This window comes from Myotis daubentonii, chromosome 5 (genome assembly GCF_963259705.1).
Source record: "Myotis daubentonii chromosome 5, mMyoDau2.1, whole genome shotgun sequence".
NCBI classification, from domain to species: domain Eukaryota; kingdom Metazoa; phylum Chordata; class Mammalia; order Chiroptera; family Vespertilionidae; genus Myotis; species Myotis daubentonii.
The window spans coordinates 7,445,546-7,473,124 of NC_081844.1; the positions used below are offsets into that span (position 1 = coordinate 7,445,546).

General features: G+C 52.1%; 1 protein-coding gene across 4 annotated transcripts in view; it reads right to left on the reverse strand.

Moving 5' to 3' along the window:
* Positions 1-2,998: 2,998 nt before the first annotated feature.
* WNT3A (Wnt family member 3A) overlaps positions 2,999-27,579 on the reverse strand; it is a 60,223-nt gene continuing 35,642 nt past the window's right edge. For 2 of the 4 annotated variants that reach the window (XM_059695814.1, XM_059695813.1), the window contains exons 3-4: positions 14,291-14,556; positions 2,999-4,703 (exon numbers count right to left, since the gene is read on the reverse strand). In XM_059695814.1, the coding sequence (XP_059551797.1) occupies positions 4,224-4,703; positions 14,291-14,556 (746 nt within the window). In that variant the 3' untranslated portion in view covers positions 2,999-4,223. The remainder of the gene's footprint in view (positions 4,704-14,290; positions 14,557-27,579) is intronic. The other 2 variants (XR_009452911.1, XR_009452910.1) reach the window with 2 other exon arrangements.

Sequence of the window (27,579 nt, forward strand, 5' to 3'; positions counted from 1 at the left end):
GGGAATCTTTGGTGGTCAGCTGTGGCCCCAGAGCAGTGGGTGACCCAGCCTGGGGTAGGCCTATTGGGGGAGCAGCAGCCCTGAGCCACTGAGGCCATGGGCTTGGGGTGGGACATGGGGGTGCCAGCCCATGAGGGGCAGGGAGGGATGTTGGGAACCTGGAGACCTGTCTGTCCCTGGTATTTTTGCCTTACTGGGCCCCATCGAGCTCTGTCTTCAGTGGCTTGGAGCCTCCAGCAAGGACCCTGTGGCCATAGGAAAGGGGGGGAGGGGTGCAAGTTGGAGTGGAGGGAACTTTCCAGGTCCTGTCTTGACCACCAAAGCCATGACCTCCCACAATCTGGCTTCCTCTTGCCTCCCTCACTCTGATAGGCGCCTACTCTATCCACCAGGCATCTCCCCACGCCCTCCCACAGTTTTCTTCCAGCACAGGGCGTGGTTGTGAGTGGCTATCCATGCCGGTGCCCTGTCTCTGCACACCCCCATTCAGGACCCCCTGCCCTGTCTCTGCACACCCCCGCCTAGGACCCCTGCCCTGTTTCTGCACACCCCTGTCCAGAACTCCCTCCCTGTTTCTGCACACCCCAGTCCAGGACCCTCTGCCCTGTCTCTGCACACCCCCGTCTAGGACCCCTTCCCTGTTTCTGCACACCCCAGTCCAGGACCCTCTGCCCTGTCTCTGCACACCCCCGCCTAGGACCCCTGCCCTGTTTCTGCACACCCCTGTCCAGAATTCCCTCCCTGTTTCTTCACACCCCCGTCCAGGACCCTCTGCCCTGTCTCTGCACACCCCTGTCCAGAACTCCCTCCCTGTTTCTGCACACCCCCGTCCAGGACCCTCTGCCCTGTCTCTGCACACCCCTGTCCAGAACTCCCTGCCCTGTCTCTGCACACCCCTGTCCAGAACTCCCTGCCCTGTCTCTGCACACCCCTGTCCAGAACTCCCTGCCCTGTCTCTGCACACCCCTGTCCAGAACTCCCTGCCCTGTCTCTGCACACCCCTGTCCAGAACTCCCTGCCCTGTCTCTGCACACCCCTGTCCAGAACTCCCTGCCCTGTCTCTGCACACCCCTGTCCAGAACTCCCTGCCCTGTCTCTGCACACCCCTGTCCAGAACTCCCTGCCCTGTCTCTGCACACCCCTGTCCAGAACTCCCTGCCCTGTCTCTGCACACCCCTGTCCAGAACTCCCTGCCCTGTCTCTGCACACCCCTGTCCAGAACTCCCTGCCCTGTCTCTGCACACCCTTGTCCAGAACTTCCTGCCCTGTCTCTGCACACCCCTGTCCAGAACTCCCTGCCCTGTCTCTGCACACCCCCGTCCAGGACCCCCTGCCCTGTCTCTGCACACCCCTGTCCAGAACTCCCTGCCCTGTCTCTGCACACCCCCATCTAGGGCCCCTGCCCTGTTTCTGCACATCCTGTCCAGGACCCTCTGCAGAGCCAGTAATTGCTCTCTTACTCCCTGGGCCCATGGTGTAAGGTGGGGGCCAGGAGGAGACCTCACAAGGAATCCCCTGTCAGCTGATGGTGGAGAGAGGGGGCCTGATGTTTTAGTGGCAGGAGTATGTGCCCAAGTGAGCCCTGGTCAAGTGTGTGTATTGGGCATAGAGCTTATCTGGGGCAGGTATGGGCTCCTAGGTAGGGACCAGGTTAGAGTCTGTTCCCAAGCAGAGGCAGTGGGTGGCAAAGCTGAAAGGATGAGTGGAGTCAGTAGGGGTGCATGTCTCCAGAGTAGAGGTCAGCCTACCCCAAGATCTGGGAAAAAGCTGAAGTGGTGGTGAGTAGCAGGGGCAGGCCCTGCTCCCCAAAGCCATACAGACCCCTCCCTCCTCCTTCCTCCCTCCTAACCTCACAAACAGCTGCCTCAGCTCCCTCTCTCCACCATCAGCTGGCTGCGGAATCCTTGTGAGGTCTCCTCCTTTCCCTCCCTCTTCCCCCTCTCCCCCCACCTTCTTTCCTTCCAGCAAGTGGCCTACATAGGGCCTGAGCTTGGAGAGGGTGGGGGTTGGGCCTCCTGCCCTCAGCTTCCCCTTTATGCTCCTCACCCTCCACCTGTCCCAGCCTGTCCACCCCCACCCTCCTCAGCTTTCTCCCTCCCTGTGAGTCTGGCTCAAGAGGCGGTGGTGGTGATGAGGGGGTGGGCTCAGAAGGGCAGAGAGAGGTGCAGGGAGCCTGCACCCAGCTTGGAGAAGCAAAGGTGTGGCCTTGGGAAAGCCCCCTTCCCCGTCCCAGTTTCCAGAGGCCCCAACCAGCACTGCCTGCATTGGCCCAGTGAGGGTGGACAAGGGCAACTTCCAGGCCTCATCTGGGCAAACCTCTGGTTGAAGGACTGTCTCTTGCCTCCCAGACAGGCTGGGCTCCTGGAACATCCTGGGGTGGGCCACAATGGGGACCCCACACAGAGGCCATGTCCCCAAACCCAGAGGGCGCGGCCACATAGCCAGCACTAAAACGTCAGCTGAATGTCATGGACGTTTGGGGAAGTGGCTTTTGGTTGACTTGGTGGATGTCCCACTGCTCCACTGACTCGTGGGGCCTCCACCCTGCTCACTGCATTGCACCACCCCTGCAACAGCAGGCTTCCTCCTCCTCCCTGCACCTCACTGGAGCCTTCTGCCTGGGTTTAGTTTGCCTGCCCCAGACCTCAGCACCATGGCTGTGCCCTCTTTTCCTTGGCATGGCGGTCCCTCCTTTTTCTGGAATTCTGGCCTCTGGAGGCCACCTCCAAGACCCCAGGAGTCTCTGAGGTGCATGCTGACTGCCTCCTCCCCTGGCCCATGGGTGTCTTCTGTCCCAGAGGCCACCACCAATCCAGCCTCCATGCCTTACCCCAACCCACCACCAGAAATCCAGCACAATCCACAGCGTTTGGTTGTTTCTGCTTTTTGTGTTGTTTTTTTTTGTCTTTTACTTCCCCATTGTTGGAAACTCACAAGCTACGACTCAAATAATTTCTTTCATAGAAAGAAAAGGGAAAAAACAACAACACATCTGTTTGATTAGCTCCAGTGTATGGTGAATATAGCAGCATCAGAAATAAAATTAAAACCAAAAACACAAAATTCAAGGCAGAGGAAGGTCTTGTCCTCGGAGGCGGGCAGCCATCCCTATCTGGCTGGTCTCCCCCTGCCTAGGGCTGGGGGGTGTTTCACAGTGGCAGAGTCTGAGCGAGAAGAGGCCTGGCCTGGGCATTGGCTGAGGGGTCCAGAAGTCAGTACTTCCTGGGCTGGGTGGATTAGTCAGGTGAGGCTGGCTGAGCAGCCAGCCACATGCTCCAGGACAGTGGCCAGTGTGGCAAGTCTGGCACACCACAGCTGCAGCAGGAGACCCAGGGGATAGGTCCTAACTACCAGGGCTGCAAGGGGATACCACTCCTCTGGGGGCTGAGGGTCCTCTGCAGCCCCCAGGTGTGGCTTCTCCTACTGAAACCTCCCAAACAACCCAACCCTACCCCAAATGAGATTCCCAGGCAGGATGATGGAGCTGGGTGGTGCAGGCGAACAGTCCTGGGCAGATGTGGGGTCTGGGCTGTGGATGAGGAAGGTGGGGGAGGTGCTGAGGCCAAAGGGAGGCAGGGTCAGGCTGGGACAGGAGGCTATGCTCCTCTCCTGTGGATGGGGTGCAGGTGAAAGACCTGAGGAAGGGAGGCGGACGGGCTCCACAGGGGGATGTTCCAGCCAGGGCTTGGGCGAGAGCAGGAACAGTTCCTGGGAAGAGCGCCTGGTGTCTGATGCCGCACACAGGTTTCAGGGCCCAGCCTCCAGGCCCCTCCTTCCCCCAGGCCCAGCTGGTCCTTGGGGCTCTGCAAGGCGTGGCTCTCTCCGTTGGATTGGTTGAGAGCGCTGGCAGATGTCAGGCCTTTCCAGAGCACCAGACTTGGAGGGCCCCTGGTCCCCAGACTTCAGAGGAAGAGGTTGGGGGACAGGGGTCTCGGCCGCTGCTTGTCAGGAGAGCTGCTCTACATAGAAGAGTTGGGTTGGATGGAACCTTACAAGTGGGCTGCTAGGAGGAGGTGGCAGGACGGAATTCCCAGCAAGGGAGCTGGGTCCCCAGAGAAGACCCCGCCCTCATCCAAAAGCCTCACCCCCACCCCCAGCCCCGCCCCATCCGGGAGGAGCTCCGAACCTGTCGGGAAGAACCGCCGGCTACTCTGGCCGCCCGCGGGCTCCGTCAGAGGACCCCGCCCCGTCCGGGTGGGGCCGCCACCGAGCCCGGCGCGCCCCTACTTGCAGGTGTGCACGTCGTAGACGCGCGCGCACTCCTGGCAGCTCACGTAGCAGCACCAGTGAAAGACGCAGAGGCACTTCTCCCGGCGCCGCTCCGCGCGCGCGTTGTGGCCCCGGCCGCAGCACAGCAGGTCGCAGCCATCGATGCCCGGCGAGCTCACGTTGCAGGTGCGGTCGCGCGTGCCGAAGGAGCCGGTCTCGCGGTTCGGCTCGCAGAAGTTGGGCGAGGCCTCGTAGTAGACCAGGTCGCGCTCCGTGGGCACCTTGAAGTAGGTGTAGCGCGGCCGCAGCGTCTCCACCCAGCCGCGCGACTCGCGGTGCTTCTCCACCACCATTTCCGAGGCGCTGTCGTACTTGTCCTTAAGGAAGTCGCCGATGGCGCGGAAGTCGGGCTGCGACCACCAGCAGGTCTTCACCTCGCAGCTGCCCGACAGCCCGTGGCACTTGCACTTGAGGTGCATGTGACTTGCAATGGCCTGCAGGAGCGCGGGTGGGGGCGTCAGGGCCCTTGCTCAGACCAAGTGTGTCCGCGGGACAGTCTCCCAGGACCGTGCTCCTGGCCTGCAGCCCCCGCCCCAGGCTCACCCGGCAAACCCAGCCCGCCTGCCTGCTCCATAAATCGCCTGGGGCTCCCAGGCGGAGCAGGTGCCCTCTCCATGGGCCTGCAGTGCCATTTCCTTCTAGGTGCTTCCGTAGCCGATCGAGATCCCGCGGAGCGCGGGGTGGAAGTGGGGTAGAGTAGGGGGGCAGGGCCCGGGAGCCTCCCTGCTCTCTCCTAGGCTGGGTCTAAGTCTTGGGCATCTATGACAGAGTGAAGGAAGGCCGGGGCTGTAACGTGATGGTGTAAGTGCAGACATGAAGAAGGAAGGCGTTAATTCTAACCTGGAGAACCCAAGATCGAGGCCCAGAGGTGTATGGGGGCTGGTGGCGAGACAGAGTCACCTGAGTGTGGGAAATGGGGGTGGCTTGCATTGGGCATCTTCAGGGCCCAGGAAGCTGGGTTCTTGGACTGTAGGGGTTGGGAAGAGGAGCAGCGAGGCTGGGCAGGGCACCAAGTTGTGGGGGCCTGAGGGTGGACAACCCGCAGGGCCTGGCAAAGTGGTGTGTGTGTTTCTTCCTGTGGGAATCCCAGGTTCTCTTTGGGGAAAGAGGTGAAGGTGGGTGACTTAATCAGACCTAAGGTTGCCTTGTCCACTATGGTGACCACCACCAACCATGAACCCGGAGGTGAGGCTGGTCCAAACTGAGAAGTGCTGTGAGTGCAGACCATGCACTGGTTTGCTGTAAATCCCCAGATTTGTACAAGAAGAGGATGTAAACTATCTCATGCATGATTTGAATATTGATTGCATTACTGAAATGACAACATGTTGGGCATAGTGGGTTAAATAAAATTTAGTATTAAAATGAATGTCCGCTGTTTTCTTTTAATATGTGGCTACCAGAACATTTGTTACACATTGCACTCCTACTGGATGATGCGGGGCTACGGCTTCAGTGGGCTCTGCATCCAGGCCCTTCCCTGTTCCGTCCCCATCGCCCTGCTGTTTTAGCTCTTCCCTCTCATACCGGCCTTTCCCTGGGCATCTGTGAGTTGCCCCCACACCAGTTCATTCCTGTCTAATCTCCACCCTCTTCCCTTTTGTGGCCAAGCTTTTCCAAACAGGAGCAGCTGCTTCTCTCCTCTGTATCCCCAGTCTCTTGTAGTTTGACTTTATCAACGATATATATATATGTACTTTAAAACAGCGGTCGCCAACCTTTTTAGCCCTCATGTACCACCAGTGGTCCGCAGACCACCGGTTAGTGACCACTGCTTTAAAAAGCCCAGTAACTCCCGAAATGAAATACAGGAACCATGGCCAGGTAGCTCAGTTGATTAGAGCATCATTCCCATACGCCAAAGTTTTGGGTTTGATCCCCTGTCAGGGCACATATAAGAATTGACCAATGTTTCATAAATAAGTGGAACAATAAATCTCTCTCTCTCTCTCTCTCTCTCTCTCTCTCTCAAATAAAAAACACACAGGAGTTCTGTGCCCACTCTCACTCAGCACTTTCCTGACCATCCAAGGTAGTGCTGTGTGCCTCTCACAAACCTTGTGTTTGGCATTGCCTCTGGACCTCTCACCCCTGCCCCCACCACTCTGATGCACATTTTCAACCTCTTCCTGCCTTAAGAACTAGAGCATATTTCTAGTTAGATCAATATTTAGTGCTGATGGTATTGGAATTGTTAAACGTCATATTCAGCTGAGCCATGTGATATGTTACGATTACTTTTCCTTTCCTACAAGATGTTTTGTTGTTACTTTTTGAATACATGTGTCATAGATTCAGTCTCAAGCTCTCCATTAATTGTCTAAGTCAGTGGTCAGCGAACCAGCTCGCGAGCCACATGCGGCTCTTTGGCCCCTTGAGTGTGGCTCTTCCACAAAATATCACGTGTGGGCGCGCATGTACAGTGCGATTGAAACTTCGTGGCCCATGCGCAGAAGTCAGTATTTTGTGGAAGAGCCACACTCAAGGGGCCAAAGAGCCGCATGTGGCTCGCGAGCTGCAGTTTGCCGACCACTGGTCTAAGTATCTTCTTCAAGACATTTAAACGCACCAGGTGTCCTATCGATTTCATCTCAGAGACATCTTTTTGAGAGGTCTTCTGGTCAATTTTATGAAATGTGCTTGTCTGGAAACAAATCTTTTCTACTTGAAAAGTTGAAAAAATGGTTTAAATAAATTTCTTGGCTAAAAGGCCCCCCTCCCCGCCACCCTCCGCCGCCCCTCAGAATTCTGAAAGTACTGCTCCATTTTATTCTGTCATTTATATTGTTCTTGGAAACTCTGATGCCATCCTGGTTCTGATACTTGACATGAACTTGACCTTTTCCTGGGCAGCTTGGAGGCCATGTCAGTGCTGTCAGCTTGGTGTGGGTCTCCCTTTCTTGTTTCAGTCACTTCCTGGGCCTGTGTGGTCTGAAACCTGTGATCTCCAGTCCCAGAACCTTCCTGCCTTATTTCGGTGCCAACTTTCTCCTCTTCATGTTCATCACTGTCTCTCGTGGACAGAGCCTCCATATTTTCTGTTCTTTCCTAGTTTCCATCTCTTTGTCTTTTTCCCTCTGCTTTGTGGAAAAGTATCTTAACTATCTTCCAGCCTTTCTGCTGAGAGTTTTGTTTCTGCTGTCCTATTTTTAATTTCTTAGACCTCTTCCCCCACCCTCAATGTTCTCTTAAATTAACATGCTGTTCCAATTTCATGGGTACAATATGTTTTCTTATCTCTCTGGGACGGTGATAGTTTTTGAAGTTTTCATCTCTCTTTACAACATCTCTTTTCCATAAGTTTGGATCTTGTTTCTTTGTTTTGGTCTTTACCTTTGTGATTGCTGGAGGCCTCCTTGGGTGTCTGAGAGTCCTTGGTTGTCTGTTTATATTTAAAAGCAGGCCACTAGCCCTAGCCGGTTTGGCTCAGTGGACAGAGTGTCAGCCTGCGGACTGAAGGGTCCCAGGTTCAATTTGGGTCAAGGGCACATGCCCAGGTTACTGGCTGGATCCCCAGTAGGGGACGTGCAGGAGACAGCCAACAATGATTCTCTGTCATCATTGATGTTTCTATCTCTCTCTCTCTCTCTCCCTTCCTCTCTGAAGTCAATAAAGAAGAGTGTAAAAGGCAAAAAAATAAAATAAAAGCAGGCCACTAAAAATCTTGTTGGAAGTTCCTGTGCCTGGGAGGGACTTGCCAACTTGAGCCCTAGCCCCAGAGTGACTTGGCCACATTGTCTCACTAGAGAAGTTAAGTCTCTTCTCCTGGGTTCCTCTGATTTCCAGGGCAGAACTTTCCATTCTCCTGCCTGTGGGCGATCAAGCTTCAGTGCAGCATTAGGAGATTAGGAAGAGAAATGCATACTTAGATATACTATTTTCACTTGGGTGGCCTTGCCCTTAACTGTGCTTGGGCTCCACAGGCCAGACAACCCTGCTTTACCCTTTTTAGAGAATAAGTTTGCAGATTTCTGGTAAAGGAGGGGTGTAGTCTGGGTGCAAGGAGTTGGACAGAAGAGCTGGTGGGTTAAAAAGTGCTTTTAACATAGACTTTCAACCAGTCTTCCTGTTTTCAGGCTCATATTTACTTCTGTTTCTCAAGACACCTGATACTAGTAATTCCTGAGTTGTTTCTCAGATTTCACCTCTGCTGGCTTAATACTCAGCTTTCTTGGGCCTACTAAGACATTGAATATTCATCTATCTGCTTTTTAGCTTCCAAACTTTTGTTGCCATTGTCACTTCTGTTTTTCATGTTTTCAGGAGCCTTATTTATGTTAAAACTAGAGGCCCAGTGCATGAAATTCATGCACGGGTAGGGTCCCTAGGCCTGGCCAGCGATTAGGGCCGATCTGTGGGGCGATTGGGGGGGGGGGGGCCCTGCTGGCACCTGCCTTGGCTGGCCTGGGGTCTGCAGGCTGGGGGCAGCTCCTGCGTTGAGTGTCTGCCTCCTGGTGGTCAGTGCGCATCATAGCGACCAGTCGTTCGGTCAGTTTGCATATTAGGCTTTTATTATATGGTTCATTCATTGTCATTTTAGTGGGTGTTTAGGAGGTTGCAGAGGGAAAGGCATGTGTTTGCTTTGTTGTCTTTCACTGGAAATACTCATTCATTCTTCAGTTCTGCAATTTTTATGTGATTCTTTCCCAAATCTACTACATTATTTTTATAGTTTCCAGTTCCCTGCTGAAATGTTCAACCTTGCATCTTAGCTGTATGAATGTGAGCATTTTTTATAATTATTAATCTCACGTTATTGACGAGAAAACGGAGGCTCCAGAAGGGTTAAGTAACTTTCCCAAAGTGATACACTATTAAACGAAGGCTCAATATTTGAATCCATGTCAGGTTTCATCCCCAAACCAAGTCTCTAGTATATTCCTATGCTATCTCTTAAAGGGTAAATTTTTGTTTTCTTTTTTTAAAAATAAACTTTTTATTGTTGATAGTATCACAGATATCTCTACTCTCCCCCCCTTTACTTCCATCCTGCCAGTCCCTACCCGGCCATGTCTGCCCTACCTTATTGCCTGTGTCCATGGGCTATGCCTATCTATCTATATATAAAACCCTAATATGAGAATAGACTGAACGGTGGAACAATCGAACAACTGATCGCTATGATGTGCGCTGACCATCTTGGCGTGCGCATGGAACATGGCAGGCGTCGGCCATGATGGAATGGTGGAGCAGGTGAGTGGGGGTGCCAGACCAAGGCGGGGCACTGGTCACTGTCATTGGGGTCAGCCTCTGGTGGTTACTGAAAATTCTTTGTTCCTGCACGCCGTGGTACTGCCTGGTGCTTGCACCCGCTGCTGGCTCCCAGCGCCAGCACCAATCGCTCGGCACTGTCAGCAGGTGCTAGTGGAGGCTGCCGCCCCGATTGCCCCTCAGGGCTTCTCCACCTCCCCCTGCTCTTGAGGGGCAATTGGGGCTGGCAACCGCCTCTCTCACCCACTGCTGGAGATGGCCCTGCTCGCACCTGTAGCTGACACCAGAGCCGCTGCTTGCACCCACTTCCGGTGCCTGGCGCTGGTCCTGATCACCCCTGAGGGCTTCTCCACCTTCCCTTGCTCCTGAAGGGCGATCAGGGCAGTAGCCACCACTCGCACCTGCTGACAGTGTTGGCCCCACTTGCACCTGCTGCTGGCGCCGGCCCCAATTGCTCTGTGCCATCAGTGGGTGTGAGCGGGGCTGGCACAGTCAGTGTGTGGGAGTGGCAGTGGTGGGACCGGGGCTGCCAGCAGACAGGGAACAGGGTCCCGGTGGGAGGGGTGGGGCGTGGAGGATGGGCCAAGATCTGCCCCTATGCCCACCGCAGCCTCAAGGCCCACAGTTCTTTTCAAGGTGCATGAATTCATGCACTGGGCCACTAGTAAGTATATAAACTCTTTAGCTTATCTCTTCTCATCTTCCCAACCCCACATCAATGTCTGTCAGTCTGTTCCATGCCTCCCTGTTTTGGGTCTTATTTTGTTGGTCAATTCATATTGCTCATTAGATTCCACAAATAAGTGAGATCATGTGATATTTGTCTTTCTCAGATTGGCTTATTTCACTTAGCATAATATTTTCAAGGTCCATCCATGCTGTTCCAAAGGGTAAGAGATCTGTCTTTTTTATAGCTGCATAGTATTCCATTGTGTATATGTCCCACAGCTTTTTTATCCATTCATTTACTGGTGGGCAGTTGGGCTGTTTCAAAATCTTAGCTATTATAAATAATGCTGCTATGAGCATAGTGGTGCATATATTCTTTCTGGTTGGAGTTTTTGGGTTTTTAGGATATATTCCCAGGAGTGGGATTGCTGGGTCAAATGGCAATTTCATATTTAATTTTTTGAGGAAACTCCATACTTTTTTCCATAATGGCTGCACCAGTCTGCATTCCCACCAGCAGTGTACTAGGGTTCCCTTTTCTCCACATTTTTGCCAGCATTTGTCATTTGTTGATTTTTTTATGATAGCCATTCTGACAGGTGTCAGGTGATATCCCATTGTGGTTTTAATTTGCATTTCTCTGACGATTACTGACTTTGAGCATTTTTTCATGTGTCTCTTGGCCATTTGTAGGTCCTCTTTGGAGAAATGTCTATTCAGGTCTTCTGTCCATTTTTTAAAATGGATTGTTTATTTTCCTTTTGCTGAATTGTATGAGTACTTTATATATTTTGGATATTAACCCTTTATCAGATATATCATTGGCAAATATGTTCTCCCATACAGTGGGCTACCTTTTCATTTTTATGGTGGTTTCTTTTGCTGTGCAGAAGTTTTTTAAATTTATTTTGATGCAGTCCCATTTGTTTATTTTCTCCTCAGTTTCCTTTGCCCTAGGAAATGTAACTGTAAATGTATTGCTACATGAGATGTCTGAGATTTTACTGCCTATGTTCTCCTCTAATATTTTTATGGTTTCATGCCTTACATTTAAGTCCTTTATCCATCTTGAGTTTATTCTTGTGTATGGTGTAATTGGCGGTCTAATTTCATCTTTTTGTGTGTGTCTGTCCAGTGAACATATTTTTTTAAAATATATTTTATTGATTTTTTACAGAGAAGAAGGGAGAGGGATAGAGAGTTAGAAACGTCGATGAGAGAGAAACATCGATCAGCTGCCTCCTGTAACCTCCTACTGGGGATGTGCCCGCAACTAAGGTACATGCCCTTGACTGGAATCGAACCTGGGACCCTTCAGTCCTCAGGCTGATGCTCTATCCACTGAGCCAAACCAGTTAGGGCGAACATATATATATTTTTTAATAATCCATGCCTACTCATTCTAGTATTTAGAGTACTGTTTCTGTTTTTTTTCCCGATTACCACTTATCCATTGTGTCATCAGCTCATGTGACAGGTTATCCTTATTTATGTGGACATTGTGTTTGAAAAATTATTTGTAGAAACAGTGTTCAGCCTAGCTCAAGTCTACACATATGCACAACAGCTGGTCTGCTTCTGGGTTACCTTTACTTCCTAGGGTCCTAAACTGGGCAGTGATTGCCTAGAGCAGCGAGTGGTTCTCAACCTGTGGGTCGTGGCCCCATTGGTGGTCGAACGGCCCTTTCACAGGGGTCGCCTAAGACCATCCTGCACATCAGATATTTACATGACGATTCATAACAGTAGCAACATTACAGTTATGAAGTAGCAACGAAAATAATGTTATGGTTGGGTCACAACATGAGGAGCTGTATTTAAAGGGCCAGAAGGTGAGAACCACTGTCCTAGAGAGACCACCCTTCGTGGGTCCGTTAGCTCTGTGAGGCTGAGAGAAGCGCAGCTTAGTGTATGCACTTTCTTCCACATCAGCAAATGACGCTTGGACAAAAGCTACCCCAGGTACCAGATTCAGTGTCCTGTCTTTTGGACCTGGGACTACTAATTCCTCACTCTATGGTTAGTTTAGTTATGTTACATTTTAAAGTCATTTTATGGAAGTGTATTATACAAAAATGTATATATGTCATAATCTAAACCATGACAAAATTTCACAAATCACCAGGTCCTCAGAAACTCCCATCATGCTCTTTTCCAGTGGTTGTCCTCCCCTTTTTCAGGGCACTGATTCTGACAGCATTTCCTTGATGGCTAATGTTATTGAACAGCTTTTCATATACTTATTGGCCATTCCTATATTTTCTTTTGTGAAGTGGCTTTACATTTTTTAGCCAACTTTTTTATTGGGTTATCTGTCTTTTTAAAAAATTAATTTGGCCGAAGCCGGTTTGGCTCAGTGGATAGAGCGTCGGCCTGCGGACTGAAGGGTCCCAGGTTCGATTCCGGTCAAGGGCATGTACCTGGGTTGCAGGCATATCCCCGGTGGGAGATGTGCAGGAGGCAGCTGATCGATGTTTCTCTCTCGTCGATGTTTCTAACTCTCTATCTCTCTCCCTTCCTCTCTGTAAAAAATCAATAAAATATATTAAAAAAAATTAATTTGTAGAGTTCTTATAGCTTTCATATATTTTTGGAGATATTATTTCCTCCTGTGTGGGTTGTGTTTTCAGTTTTATGATGGTGCCTTTTATGAATAAACGTTTCTTTAAAAAAATTTTGTTTTAATCCTCACCTGATAATATTTTTCCATTGATTTTAGAGAGACACATCGATTGGTTGCCTCCTGCACTTGCCAGGGAGGAGCCTACAACCAAGGTATGTACCCTTGGCTGAAATTAAACTTGGGACCCTTCAGTCCACAGACCAGTGCTCTATCCACTGAGCCAAACCAGCTAGGGCTGAATAGACATTCTTAATTTAACTATGGTCCACATTTTTATATTTTTCTTTGACCTATTTAAGAAATCTCTGCTTAAGATGTCTCCTAGGTTTTCTTCTAAGTGTTTTCTTGGGTTTGTTTTACCTTTCCCATTTGGATTTGTAATTACATTTATATATGGTGTGAGGTAGGGGTCAAGATTACTTTTTCCATATTGTGATTCAATGGACTGAGCACATTTATTGAAAAGCCTTTTTCCCTGTCTGCACTGCTTTACCTCCCTTGAGATAAATCAGGTGACTTTACACAGGTGAGCATTCTTTACTTTTAACAGGGTGCCTTTTGTATTCCATCCTACATTTATACTGTCTTCAACAGGAAGATGAGACTGACTCACCTAGTCCCCGTTTTTGGAAGTTGAGTGTCCCCGTTCACTCTTCAGTCCTCTGCAATCCCCTGGTTCCACTGGGCAAAGCCAGTGCCAACTTTGTGTTGCTAAATCTAATCTACTGGACACCTGTAGGTCCTTACATAGTTCCTGTTATCAGCAGTCAGTCCTCTGTCAGTTTCCCACTGAACTTCTGACCCAGTCCTTTCTAGCAGGCCTCACAAAGCCCTCAAAGCTTGACCCATCAGCTTCTCCATCTCCCAAATTCTCTTTCTCCTTCTGTTTTCCATATTCTACCCAGACTAACTCATGTGCAGCCTCACCTCTCGGCTGCCTGGAGGCTCTCCTGGCCTCCTCCCAGCTAGATAACTGCCATTAGTCTGTATTTCTCTGCTCACCATCTTTGACAGCAGAAGTCATTTTTTTGAGACTCCAGCCTGGGTCTGGACCCTCCTCTGTACCTTATGTGTATGCATTCCCTCACATAGAACTTCCCAGACTGTGCTGTGGCCACCTAGCCGTATCTCTTTGGCTGTGTAGGAGCTCCTGCAAGGCAGGCCTTTATCCCACCCCTCCTTTCTTGTGACCCCAACTCCAGAAGTGGACCTACCAATCTGTGGGAATACCCAGACACTTGTGGAGCAATTGGACAGTACTATGTTTCAGACCAGGCCATACTCCTCAAGGGACCAGGGGTGTGCTCTGCGGGTCCCCTGGAACATCCCCAAGGCCCAGAGGGCCATGGTCTGGGACCCCTCCCTAATGCACAGGACAGTGGTCAGAGGGTGCCCTGGTGCACCCTCAGACACACAGGGCCATGGTCAAAGACACTGCCCTAATCCCCAAGGATACCCAGGGCAGTGCTCAGAGGGCCCCCAGACACATGGCTAGGACACACAGGGTTGTGGACTTACCTGGCGCCCAGCCTCATTGTTGTGGCGGTTCATCGCAGAGCGGGCGTCAGGCCTATTCTCTCTTGCATCCGCGAACTCCCGAGACACCATCCCACCAAACTCGATGTCCTCGCTGCAGCCACCCCATTTCCAGCCGTGGCCCGGAGAGCCCTGGTGACGGCTGCTGCATCCGCAGATGGCAGCGGAGCCCTCCGCGCAGGAGCGTGTCACTGCGAAGGCCACTCCGGCGGAGGCAATGGCGTGCACGAAGGCGGACTCCCGGGTGGCTGTGGAGAAAGGCGTGAGGTGGGCAGGGCGCAAGGGCGGGGCAGGACTTGGGGGAGAGGGTGCTTGTCCCCAGAGGACCTAAGGAAGAGGGAGAGCTTCCCCAGAGAAAGTCCACCAAGGGCCAAGGAACCCAAGAAGTGATGCTGAACGGCACTGGTCCTTGTGGGGAAGTTAGGGACGTGAGCACCTGCATACTGCTGGCTGGAGGGAGATGGGAGCGCCCCTTCGAAAGCGGTTTGGCAGCTTCTAAAAAACATACACGTTCCGCCTGCCCCAGCCATCACCTCCCAGGTATTTCCCCTGCATCGACACAAAGACCAGGAGCAGATGTCAGGGCGGCTCTATCTGTAATAGCCCCAAACTGGCAGCTCCCAAATGCCCATGAGAGGAGACTGGATAAACAGCTATGGCATAAGATAAATAAGTCCTGTGAGAGGATATGCAGGGTGGTGACTGCATTGTAGACCTGAAAGTTGCTAAGAATACATCTTGTGTTATCACCACACACAAAAATAGTAACTATAGGAGGTGATGGATGTTAACTACACTTATTGTGGAGATCATTTCACAATATACAGTATACCAAATCATCATGTTGTATGCCTACAACTAATACAATATATCTGTCAATTATACCTTCATAAAAAATTGTGGCATTTCCATAAAATGGAATTTTATTTAGCAGTAATTGGAAAAAGAGCATGGTGCTTCTCAAAATAATCATGCTGACTGAACAAAGGCCACTGGACAGCCCTGGGGTCAGCTCCCCCTGCCCAGACTTCCCAGTAGGAGCTTCCAGCAGCCTGATGACCTACCCAGAGTGTGGCTCTGGCCCACATGCTGCTACCTATGCTGCCGCTCTGCCTGCACATCTTTTCCCTCCTTCACCTGGACTCTAAGTGCGGCAAGGACCACAGGCCCCCGGTGCACATTCACCCTGTGCTGGCTCCACACGCTCAGGCCTGGGTATGCCCAACGGCTGCCTGACACCTGCCCCAGGATGGCCTCCAGGCCTCTGTTAACCCAGACGCTGATATTGGGCCCCTGCATGCAGCCTCTTGGAAACTGAGTCAGAGGGAGTGACATTAGTTTTGCAGAGGGGCAGTGGGGGAGGGCTGGAGCTTGGGAAGAGGAAGCTCACCAGGCAACAGTATCAGACAAGTATATGCCACTGTCCAGGGAGGCCCCCTGGACCTTGCAGGGTGGGGCGGCCTAGCCTGCCCCTGGTAGACAGAACCTTGAAGATGGTCTTGAAAGACAGATAGGAAGCAGACAGAGAGAAAGCAGCGGGCAGGAGTATTCTGCTGGGCTGGCAGGACCAGAGGGAAGTACAGGGCATGTGGGGGGTGGGGCAGCCTGGCATCCCCAAGCAGGAGTTTTCCTGAGGGAATGAATGTATTGCTTCCTGGGTGTGTGTAAACATTTTGATGGGCTCTGGTTTCAGGATGAGGGAGTTGGGCTGCCCTGGGTTCCCAGGTCACTAGTGCACAGCAGGTGCTGTTTGCTAAGCCCTGCTGGAGAAATAAACAGTAGGGAGCCAGATGGCCCCCTGGAGCTTACCTGCAACTAGCAGGAATTAAAAAACGTAGTGAAAAACAGGGCTTTGGAGCCCATCAGGCCCAGGCTGAACCCTGGCTTGGCTCTGATGGCTGGTGTGCCTTAGGTGTCTCTGCTGCCCTCATGTGGGATCCTACACCCCACCTTTCTTGGCTCTGACTCTTGTCTTTCCTCAGGTCTTGGGTGGAGAGATGTGGGAACAGGACTGATCAGGGCACTGGGTGAGTGCCCTGTTGTATTCCCCCAAGCTCCTCCTGGGCAGAGGCCCCAGGCAGGCCTGGATCCTGCTGAGCTCCCAATAGTTATAGGTGAGTAATGGTGAAAGGGTGCTGTTGCCTCCTTGCCCCACCTCAATGCCCAGGGGGCTTTTGTTCTGGGAGGGATATGGGTAGATGAGCTCCATCCTGGGGAGTAAGCAGGGGTTTCAGGCTGCTTCCAGGTTTGCAGCCGACATGGGTGCCCTAAACCCTGTGAATGCACACACTCAGACTCACCCACCCAGCTTCATTCACATCCACACACACCTGTTACCAAAAAGTGAACATTTCCTCAGATACCGAGAGGACATGCCCTCTGCATTGGCTTCCCACTGGCCATCTGACCCCACTTGCATTTTTGCTTTTGGTGATTCTTTCCATAGATTTACCAACACTTTCTGATAGCCCTGTGCAGGCTCTGGACACCAGTTTCCTCCCTGGGTTCTGAACTGAGCAGGCCTGGTCTCTCCCTGCTTTTGGGAAGCTCTGGGCCACACACACAGCCATAAGCCCCAGAAGGCCTCCCACTGCCAGCTTGGGACTGCCCCAAACTGAAAGCTGCTCCGATCTCAGGGGCCCAGGCCTATCCTGCTCACCCAGTGCCGGGAGCCGGTCCATCCTTGCTGTTTCAAGGGACCTGGCATATATGGCATACTTTTCTTAATATGTTTGCTCACCTTCTTGGCGCTGTGTTTTAACCAAAGTCACCTCTCCGAGAAAGGTTGAATCCCCAGGTAGGGATTTTCCCCTGAAGTTAGGGAGGGAATAAAACCCCTCAACTAAGTGCCAGGCGGGTAATTAATCCCTTTAACTACGAACAATCATGCTTAAACTACATAATCTTTTCTCCCTGGAATGGAGATAAGAAACGCCCTAACCTTTGTAATAGAGATTGATAGGATTGAATCAACTGGTATAAATACAGTTGTAACAAGACAGAAACACTCAGAACTCAGGAGACAGAATTCAGAAGACAGAACCTACACGGAGCCTAGAGACAGAAGAACTTCGCTGGCGAGAGCATGCCAGAGGATCCTGGACCGGGACTGGCCTCAGAGCCTAGAGACAGAGCCTAGCGGGAGAACATGGCAAGGGATCCTGGACTGAACCTGACTACAGAGATTGGCAGGAGAACCTGACTGGAACCTGGACACTGAACCTGACTGGAGAGCCTGGACAGAACCTGGCTGGAGAACCTAGTGAGGGAACATGGCTACAGAACCTCGCTGGAAATCCAAAGCAGAGCCTCTCTGGAGATCAAGACCAGAACTTGGCTGGAGATCCTGGCTAGGCTGCTGATCAACTGAACGCTGTCTCCGTGTCATTCCTTCTTCGCCGACTCCGTCCACACCTTTGGGGACCCCTGGACCTGCTGGGGCTGGACCCCGGCAACCCAGCCCTTCCCTAGGAGTCCAGCCCTCAGCATCTCCCACCAGGACCTGAAGGAGCTCCTGGTTGGAACCTGCACCCTCAGCCTCCAGCTTCTTCCCTGATCCGTATGTACCACACACATAGACACAGGGACACACACACACACACACACACACACACACACGCATGACAAGCACACACACACACCCACACCCATAAACACACTCTCACACAGACACACATAAGTGTATACACACATGTACACACACACACACACCCATAGACAGTTTCTTACACACAGACACATAGAAACACATATAGATACATAGAAACAGAGGCATACACAGACACATGCACATACATACACACATACATGCATGCACAGATATACACACACATAGACACTGTCACACACAGACACAGATATACACAAATAGATATTTGCTCTCACATAAACATAGCCACACAGCCACACACACACCTCTGCAACACCCCCTTACACACATAGACACACAGGCACACACAGACATGCATAGATGCACAGGCACACACGTGCATGTACACACACAGGCAGACACATAGGTACATGGACACACAAACATACATGCATACATATACACATGCACAGACACATGCATACACATATACACAGGCCACTGGCACAGTGCATTGTCCAATGGCCATCTGGCTCTGCCTGGCCCCTTCTCAAGTTCTTGACATTGTGTCCTTGCTTGACTGAACACAGGCCAACTCCTCCCCCGTGCTGCCCTCCCAGTTCTGTCAGCCACACTCAGCTACTGCCCTTCCCTCAGGTTTTTTTCCAGATGATCTAATGCTCATGCAGAATCTGCTTTGTCCACTCCCCACTCTTTGGGGCACAGGACAGGATTCTGTGGCCATGAGGTCTGGGCGTGATCTATTCTTGGCCCCTCAGGCTCCCAGGTCCCATGGGAGCACCCTCCTTCACCCACTTGGTCTGGAAGCTCCCTGAGGCAAGGACTGTGTCCTGTTCACTTTTTGTTCCCAATCAGGCGATCACACAGATGGTTCCTGAGGAGTGAGGACCTGGTCTGTGGAGAAGGCAGGGAGTCTAGCCTGGTCTGAGCCCATCTAGGCAGGCTTACTCTGTGGGTCCAGCTCTCTGACCCTCCCCACTCAGCTTGTCCTTGAACAGATTCAGGATAGCTCCCCTCATGCTCCCCTTTCTCAAATATCAACCAGGCAGCTACCTCCCCAAGACTCATGAAGCCCTCTCCCTGTTTTCCTTACATAATATGATGAATCAGTTCACAGGCAGGCCTGCAGCAGCCTCTTGCTGGCCTAAGGCATCTGAGTGAATAAATGACAGTGTGCTGAACACAGACCCCTTCCGCTCCTGTCTCTACACTCAGCAGAGCTCACACCCTTATTTTGTATTCTCAAGAACTCAAGCTACCTCCTTCCCACTTCTCAGGCCCTCGCTCTCAACTCTTCTCTTTCTCTCCTCTCCTCAGCCTGATGCCTCCTCTCCCACTGGTGCAGCCTGGGTTAGGGGCTATTGTTAGGATGGCTTGTGGACTCCTCAGGGACCAGCTTTCCTGGCCACCCCTCCCAGGGCAGCTCAGGGCACAAGGCAGAGTCAGTATGTCCTGGGCACTCCTGGGACCCTCCACACACAGCCTGGTGCCTTTCTCCACTGCACCCTCTCACTCTCAGCTGCTTGAAGGCCCTGGTTGCCCTTCTCAAGGATCTCCAATATCTGAATACGCTCCTGCAACCCCAGCAGAGCTGCCTTTCAACCCAGGTAGCTCAGGGCAGGTTCCTACCGGAGGACCCTGCTCTGCCTCTGCCTCCTCCCTCTATGCTAGCCCCTCTCTCCTCTGAAGATAATGGGAGAGCAAGCAAAGGCCTTGCCCCACAGCTCTCAGCAAGGGCTTGGAGATCCCTGCTTATTGACCTCAGGCAAACAGCCAGGGCCTCCAGACACACTTGAGGGAATGGGTGTGTGGGGTGGGGTGGAGGGTTTTGGGAGCTTCCCCTTGAACTTGGAGGAAAAAGAACTCATTTTTGCCCAGCTCTGTCACCAGCTAGCTGTGCAATCCTGCACACATTCCTCCCGTCCCCCACTGTGGGCCTCAGTTTCCCCTTCTGCCAGATGAGAAGACCTCTCCTCGGATAAAGTCCTGCCAGCCAAGGATGCCATGGAGCAGCTTTCAACTTGCTCATGGAGAAAAGAAATCTCTGCCTCATGTTTCAGAAAAATGTGCTATGGTTTGTTTTGGCGAAGGAAGTCCATTTTAAAGCTTAAGGTAGGCCTGAGCAGTTCCCTGCAATACTGACCAAGAAAAATGGTGACTGCACTGGAGAAACTGGGCAGGCCCGTCTCACCAGAGGGACTGAGGTTGCCACCGCCAGCAATGGGACAGATACCATGCACCATGCACCATGCACCTCCCCAGACGGTGCTCTGAGGACACTCTATTGCTTTCAAGGCATTCTTTTTTTAAAAAAAATCCTCACCTTAGGATATTCTTTTACCTGAGAATATTTTTTCCATTGATTTCTAGAGAGAGAGGAAGGGAGGGAGGAGGGGGAGAGAAACATCAATGTGAGAGAGACACATTGATTGGCTGCCTCCTGCATGTGGCCCCACTGGGGCCAAGGAACCTGCAGCTAAGGTAGATGACTTTGACTGGAATTGAACACGAGACCTTTCAGTCTGCAGGCAGATGCTCTAACCACTGAGCAAAAATGGCCAGGGCTTCTTTCAAGGCATTCTTTTCTTTTTTTTAAAATATATTTTATGATTTCTACAGAGAGGAAGGGAGAGGGATAGAGAATTAGAAACATCGATGAGAGACAAACACCGATCAGCCGCCTCCTACACACCTCCTACTGTGGATGTGCCCGAAACCAAGGCACATGCCCTTGACCAGAATCAAACCTGGGACCCTTCAGTCCGCAGGCTGACGCTCTATCCACTGAGCCAAACCGTTCAGGGCTCAAGGCATTCTTGACAAGGATGCATAACCTTTACCTAATCGTCAGGAGACCCAGAGACCTGAGCAGGCTCCTTCCAGTCTCGAGGGCACAAAGGACAAGGGCCAGTATAAGATCCTGGATAAAAAAGGAACATTGGTGGAAAAAACGGGTGAAACCTGGGAAAAATCTGGAGTTTAGTTAATGGTAATGGAACTTAATTATGATGGATGTACCTGGTTTGTGCTATGTCAGCCCTGGGAGAGGCCTGGGAGTGGATTTGGACTCACTCTTGCAATGTTCCTATAAGTTGACATTTATTTCCAAAGAAAAAGTTAAAATGCACCCTGAGGCCATGCAGAAGGAAGACCCCAGAACGCCCATATGACTTTAATCTAAGAGCAATAGGGAGGCTTCTGGGGCTTCATAACCCCCCCGAAACTGTAAGCAGGAATGACAGTGCATGTCTGAAAACTTGTGCCGACTTCTGAATCGAGAACCCATTGCCTCGATCAGATTTCCACAGGGATCTGAACAGTAAGGTTATGACCCATGGCTAGAATGGCCTCCATTTACAGAGGAGGGGTACAGGCTTCCCTGAGGTCGTGGGTGTGGAGGGTCTGGAGCCCATTGGCTGCCACAGTTACAGCCAAGTTGTTATCCACAGGCAGCAGCTTCTGCAGAGGTTCCCGCTTCTGTTTACACAACATACCAATTCCTGAGGAAAGGATGGGGAGCCATCCTGCCCTGAGAAGACACCTTCACCAGCAAAATGCCTTCTTCCCAATGAGCTGTGCAAGGTTAAGAGAAAAGGAGGAGACACAGGCTACTGAGGGAGGGGAGTGCTTAAGGACCAATGCTTCCAGCTTGCCATGTCTCTGGGGAAGAGCCTGGATAAGTTTCTTGAGCTACCTCAGGCCTGCTCCCTTCAGGCCCAGGACTTATTCCTACACTGAGATCAGACAAAGCTGTTCTGTAAGACAAGCCTCTTCCACCAGGAAACCATCTTCCCAACTTAATGATGTCTCATTAGCAATTATTTATTGAGTTCATGCAAAATACCAATGATTTATCCTTCCTTCTATCCATCTCCCATCCATCTATCCATCCATCCATCCATCCATCCATCCACCATCCATCCACCATCTATCCATCTTCTGTCTGTCCATCAATCCTTTCATCCATCTAGTATCTGAGAGTCTATAATGAGATATACACTAAATTCAGAACTAGGAATATGAGATAAATAAGATGCAAGGTGCCCATTCTCAAAAGCCAAGGTAAGAAATCTGAAAGAAAGTGGATTGCTGCTCCATATAATGGAGTTCCGAAAGTTGAAAGAGCTGCCTGTCCAAATGGTAATTAAGCAGAAGCTGGATGACCGACCAATTGTCAGGTGGAGAGAATCTTTGTACTGGGAAGGAGGAGGGTGAACCAGAGGAATCCTTCCATACCGTTAGTAGTAGGCTCTGCTGTTGCAAGTCAGGTTTTCTGCTTTGGGCTGTGTGAAGTCATTTGCCTTTGGGAGCTCACAGTTCATGAGGAAGAGAGTAGGGGGAATAAGGCAGTATGAGAAGTAGGTTTGGCAACATGAGCTTTGGGGCAGGCCTAGGATAGATGGATGGTGGATGGATGGTGGATGGGTGGAAGGATGGAAGGATAGATGGCTATATGGCTAGTGGGTGGTGCATAGAGAATAGATGGGTGGGTGTGTGGGTAGATAGGTGAGAGGATAGGTGGATAGATGGATGGTGAATGAATGGGGAGAGTCTGGTGCAGATGAAGGAGTCCTGTGTGGCAAGAACTGGGCATCTGGAGGAAGGCGGGAAGAGGAGCCCATCACAGCTGCCAGTGCAGCCTTAGGTGTGGGGAGCCAAGTATCACTTCTGAGATAGGTTTTGGCAATTACTTCACCTCCCAGCACTTAGAACTAAAAGGATCTTAGAAATTCCTTTATTTCCAGAGGCTTGTCAAGTACCAGAGATCATTTGTGGACTGAAAGAGTACTGCCAAGTATTATTACTTTTCCATGAGAGGGGAAAACATTTAAACAATGACTACCATAATTTCAGAAAAGGACTTTTTAACATCAAAAAGGCTATACTTCTAAAGTCCTATATGTTGAAGAAAGTCCCAAAAAATTATTCCAAGGATCTCATTTTTCATATTTCACCATGAAGCTGGTCAGTTGGCAACTATTCACTGAGTACCAACTGTGTTCATGGTGGACAAGAAAGCCTCTCTCTCTGAGCTGATCTTCCCTTGGGGAGGTCACCCAGGGGCCATTTCAGTCAGACTGTAGGGAGGCACAGCCTGAAGGCCACCTTGCCCTGGACCATGAGTCCTTTATCACAGGTGAGAGAACCAGCCCAGACAGGAAGAGGGGTGCTCTACGCAGCCCCAGCAACATGTGGAGGTTCAGAGCAGGTCAGCTACTGGCCCCAGGCTGCACAGCAGGGAGTACATACCCCAGACAGAAGTCCTGGAGAGGCTTCTGCACTCCCAGCAAGGGGTCCCGAGACTCCACCAGGCCGTTTCTGTGGTTGCAGCCTTGAAGAGGTGGGGACTCCACCCACCCTGCTGAGCCCACATCCACTGCCATGGTGGGGTGAGGGGATGCTTGCCTGTCCTCTCCTGGGAGGGGAAGGCTGTGGAGCACTAATACTGGACGTGGATGAGGGGTTCCTGGGATGAGCTGTTGGCCTGAGGAGACACTGTACTGGCCTTTCTGAGGGACAAGGGTAACTACAGGCAGTGGAGGTTCCTGGAAGGGGACTGTTCAAATGTGATCTCTAAACAGTAAGCTGAAACTCTTGGGACGTTCTGTCTGTGGGGTTCACTAGGTGGTCTCTTTGGGAAGTTCTGCAGGGACAAGTTCACCCAAGCACTATGTCACTGCAGGTCCACCAGTGTGTCTGGGGCCACAGTTCTTGGGGACATCTATCCTATAGAATAAAGAGGTAATATGCAAATTGACCCTCACACCCTCACAAGATGGGTGCCTACGACCAGGCAGGTAGGGGAGTTAGTGAGGGATGACCAAACGACTGAACAAGCAGGCTTCATGGGGTGACCAGGCCGGCAAGGGGGCAGTAAGAGGCAACCAGGCCAGTGGGGGGTGGGGGGGTCAGTTAGGGGTGACCAGGCTGGCAGGGGAGGCAGTGAGGGGTGACTAGGTTGGAGGGGCAGTAGGGGGCAACCTGGCTGGCAGGGGTGGGGCAGTAAGGGTGACCAGGCCAGAAGGGGGGCAGTAAGGGGTGACCAGGCCGGTGGGGGGGCAGTTAGGAGCTACCAGGCAGGGAGGGGGCAGTTGGGGGCAACCTGGCTGGCTGGGGGGGGGGGGGAACAGTTAGGGATGACCAGGCAGGCAGGCAGGTGAGTGATTAGGAGCCAGCAGTCCAGGATTGTGAGAGGGATGTCCTACTGCCGGTTTAGGCCCGATCCCTGGGATTGGCAGGGACATCCTCCGAGGGGTCCTGGATTGGAGAGGGTGTAGGCTGAGCTGAAGGGACCCCCTGTGCACGAATTTCATGCACTGGGCCTCTAGTATCTATAAAAGATCCCAGGTAATTCCCCAGCTATAGGGTGCTAATGCTGGATGAGGAGGAAGGGCTCCTGGGATGAGCCCCCAGGCTCCATTACTCAGATTTGTAAGACCCAGCAGGTGTGTGGGAGGGGAGGAGCTCCCACGAAGGTCTCTGACACAATCCCCCTGTCCTGGGTTCCCAGGGTGGGCTGTGTATCTCTGGCCTGATCTGTATGTGAAGCCAGGCCCTTGGTCACTGACCTCTGGAACTCAGAGGCCTGTCTATTGTCACCTGGTGGCCAGGCAGAGACTCAGCCAAAGACAGGGTGGAGTATGACCTCCCTAGAAGCTGCAGGACCTGTTTGCTAGAGTCTCTTCTTGGCTGACCTCCGCCCTCACCTGGGTGCAGCTCTCCCCACCATGGGCTCCTGGGCTCCATCTCTCCTCGGGTCAGTGCTGACCTTCAGGCCTCTGAGGGTCACTTGGCCCTTGCCTGCCTATAGAGCATCACTGGTGCATCACAGAGAGAACCGGAGTGTCCTCAACCATGCTGTACCCCAGCCTCCTTCTCTGGCCCTCCCCCCCTCACCTCCCCAGCTGGCTTGAGGCCTACAAGCTTCTGCCCACTTGGCAGGTGGAAGCCCAGGTCACTCCTAAAGCGTTCAGTAGATTGGCACCTTCCCTCAATCAATGCCCCAAGAATGTGGCTCTGCTGCACCAGGCTGGCCAATGCTTCCCCTTCCACAATGCATACCCTCCCTGGTCCCAGAGTGAGGTGGGCAGTGGAGGGGGGGTTGCGATGGCATCTGGTAATACTGCATCCTGAAACCACCTGAGAGTGGAATTCAGCTGGCACCCCACTGTGGCCAAGGCAGTGGCCTCTGACACTGCCCCTCCGGCGTGGCCAGTGTCCTCTGATTACCTGCTGGGGCTAATGAATTTGGCTTTGTGAGCCACTGTCATGCCGCATTAGGCCCACAATGGCCTGTGATATTTTATATGAATTTCCCCCTCGTCGGCGATTAGGCCATGGCAAGCTGGTCATAGCAACCGGGAGGTATGTGCGGGGAGCGCTGTTCACACGCCGAACATGGCCCTCGGGCGTGTGAATCCAGCAGCATTTTCACTTTTCTCTGTGGTTAATCTTGTCGTCCTGGTGGGCACATTGTGCTCTGAGCCAGGCGAGGCAGGGTGTTGTAGAGTTTCTCTGGCGCCTTCACCCCCTCCCACTGGGAAGAGTTAATGATATACGGGGGAGCCCCCACCACCCAGCACAGAAACACTTTCTGATGAGGGTCAAAGGTTGCAACCTGGATTGGGGATGCTGATCCCCTCGAGGGCCTCCTATTCAGGCCCCTCCTGAGTACTGAGCCCAGCTCGTGCCTGCACCCAGCCCTCCCAGGGAGACAGCAGACCACCTCTTGGAGCATGTCCAGGAAAAGGGCTCTGCCAGGGAGGGGACAGGGCATGCTGTCCCGCTCCTGCTCCTCCTTAGCCCAGCCCCCAAGGAGAACAGGAATGATTGGGGTCTGGGCACACACTTGCTGAGAACTTGATTGACCTTCGCAGACCTTGCCTGAGGGGCTTAGGGGTCCTGGGGAACTGATCAGTACTCTGAAGTGACAGGCTCCTGGCCCTGCTTGCACCAAGGGCACAGAATGCATGAATAGACACAGCCCAGTGCCTGGTGTCGTTGGAGGATGCAGCTGGGGGCCTTCCATTGCTTTCAGGTGAAATGCCCACCTGGCGGGAAGTCCAGCTCTCTGCAAAGCCATGTGCCACAGGAGAGTCCCCCCGCACGCTTGGACCCTAGGCTGGCCACATGCCACTGTGCTCCCCAGGGGCATGGCCTGGTTGGCCCTACTTCAGGGTGTCTGCAGAGGCTCCTAGCTCTGAGATCTGTCTTCCTTGCCTTGAGGCCTCCCCACTCCTTCACCTCATGGGTCAAGAGGGGGTGTTGGCCAGCTCTGGGGAAAGCAGGCCCTTCAGGTGCCTGAGCCCTGCCAGGGGTAGAGAACAGATAAGCAGCAATCCTGTGCCAGCCTCCATGCACTCAAAAATTCTTCAAATGCTTTTTGCTCTACAATACATATTAAATGGTCCTGCTGCCTTCGAAGCAGAAGGGGGCACTTGTCCCAAGCTAGGGCTCACTTCTGTCATCCAACCCCACCTTCCTGCCAGCACGTTCTGTGGGTCCAGCCCCAAGCCAAGCAGTTGGTGGGGATTGTGTATGTGTGTGTCTGTGTGCTGAATGCAGGAGCTGTGAGCATACGCTCTCCCCTCACATCCTCACACACCCTGCACACACTTACACATGTTCAAACATGCATGCACACATGCCCACACAAGGCTGGGCCCCTATCCTAAGCTGGCCCAGTGGTATTAAGCTCTGTTCAATGAGGCAGCCTCAGTTGGGGGGGCCAGGCCTGGGTGACCTCTGAGATGATTAGGGTTGCCCTGATCCTAATCCAATCAGATTGATTACAGTCAGGGGGCAGGTGAGGAGGAGGGCTCCATAGTTGCCTCCAGGAGCCAGCTTCTCTCTGGGGCACCTGGCCAGCTCCTTCCTTGGTGCTATTCACCACAGTGATCAGGCCCTTTCTCAGCCCTGTGGCAGGTGAGGGAGAGCAGGGCTTCCTCTGCCCCATTTAACCAAATGGTGAGGGGTGGGGGCTGAAGCAATTGTAATCTAGCAGAGAGCCGGGGAGGTGGGATATGTGAGAGGGAGGGGGGTGGGAGAGACTGGATAGGGGGAGCCAGAGGGAGGAAAGAACAGAGACAGGAGCTTGGATATAGGACGAATAAATATAGGAAGTAGACATGGGGAGAGTGGATGTGGGGAGAGTTGACATGGGGAGAGTGAACATGGGAGGTCAGATGTGGGTGTGGATGTGGGGAGGATGGACCTGGGGATGTAAGGGGTCAGGACACTGAGGACTCAGGAGTGTCCCTGTGGCCTGCTGGTGTCCAGACCTCCTAGGAGAGGCTTTGAGGAAGTTAAGGGGTGCGGAAGAGGAGGGCATCTCCCTAGGCCCTGCATACCTGCTTGCTCCAGAAAACCCCTGCTGACTCCACATGGGCTGGGTTACCCTCAGAGTCCTGACTGGGCCCTTCATCTTGCCTTAGTTTCCTCACTTTTAGCCATAATTCTGGCTCATCTGATGCGTATTAGGATTCAATGTATTAGGATTCAATTTGTGGCTTGGTGTAAAACACTGAGCACCCCACCAGAAAACACTGTATACTTGTTGTAAAGAAAGAGAGAAAACTCTTTGAGATCCAGCTCAAGTGCCATCTCCCCTGAGAAGTCTGCCCACACAGGGATATCTGGGCACACACCTCATCTTTCAGTC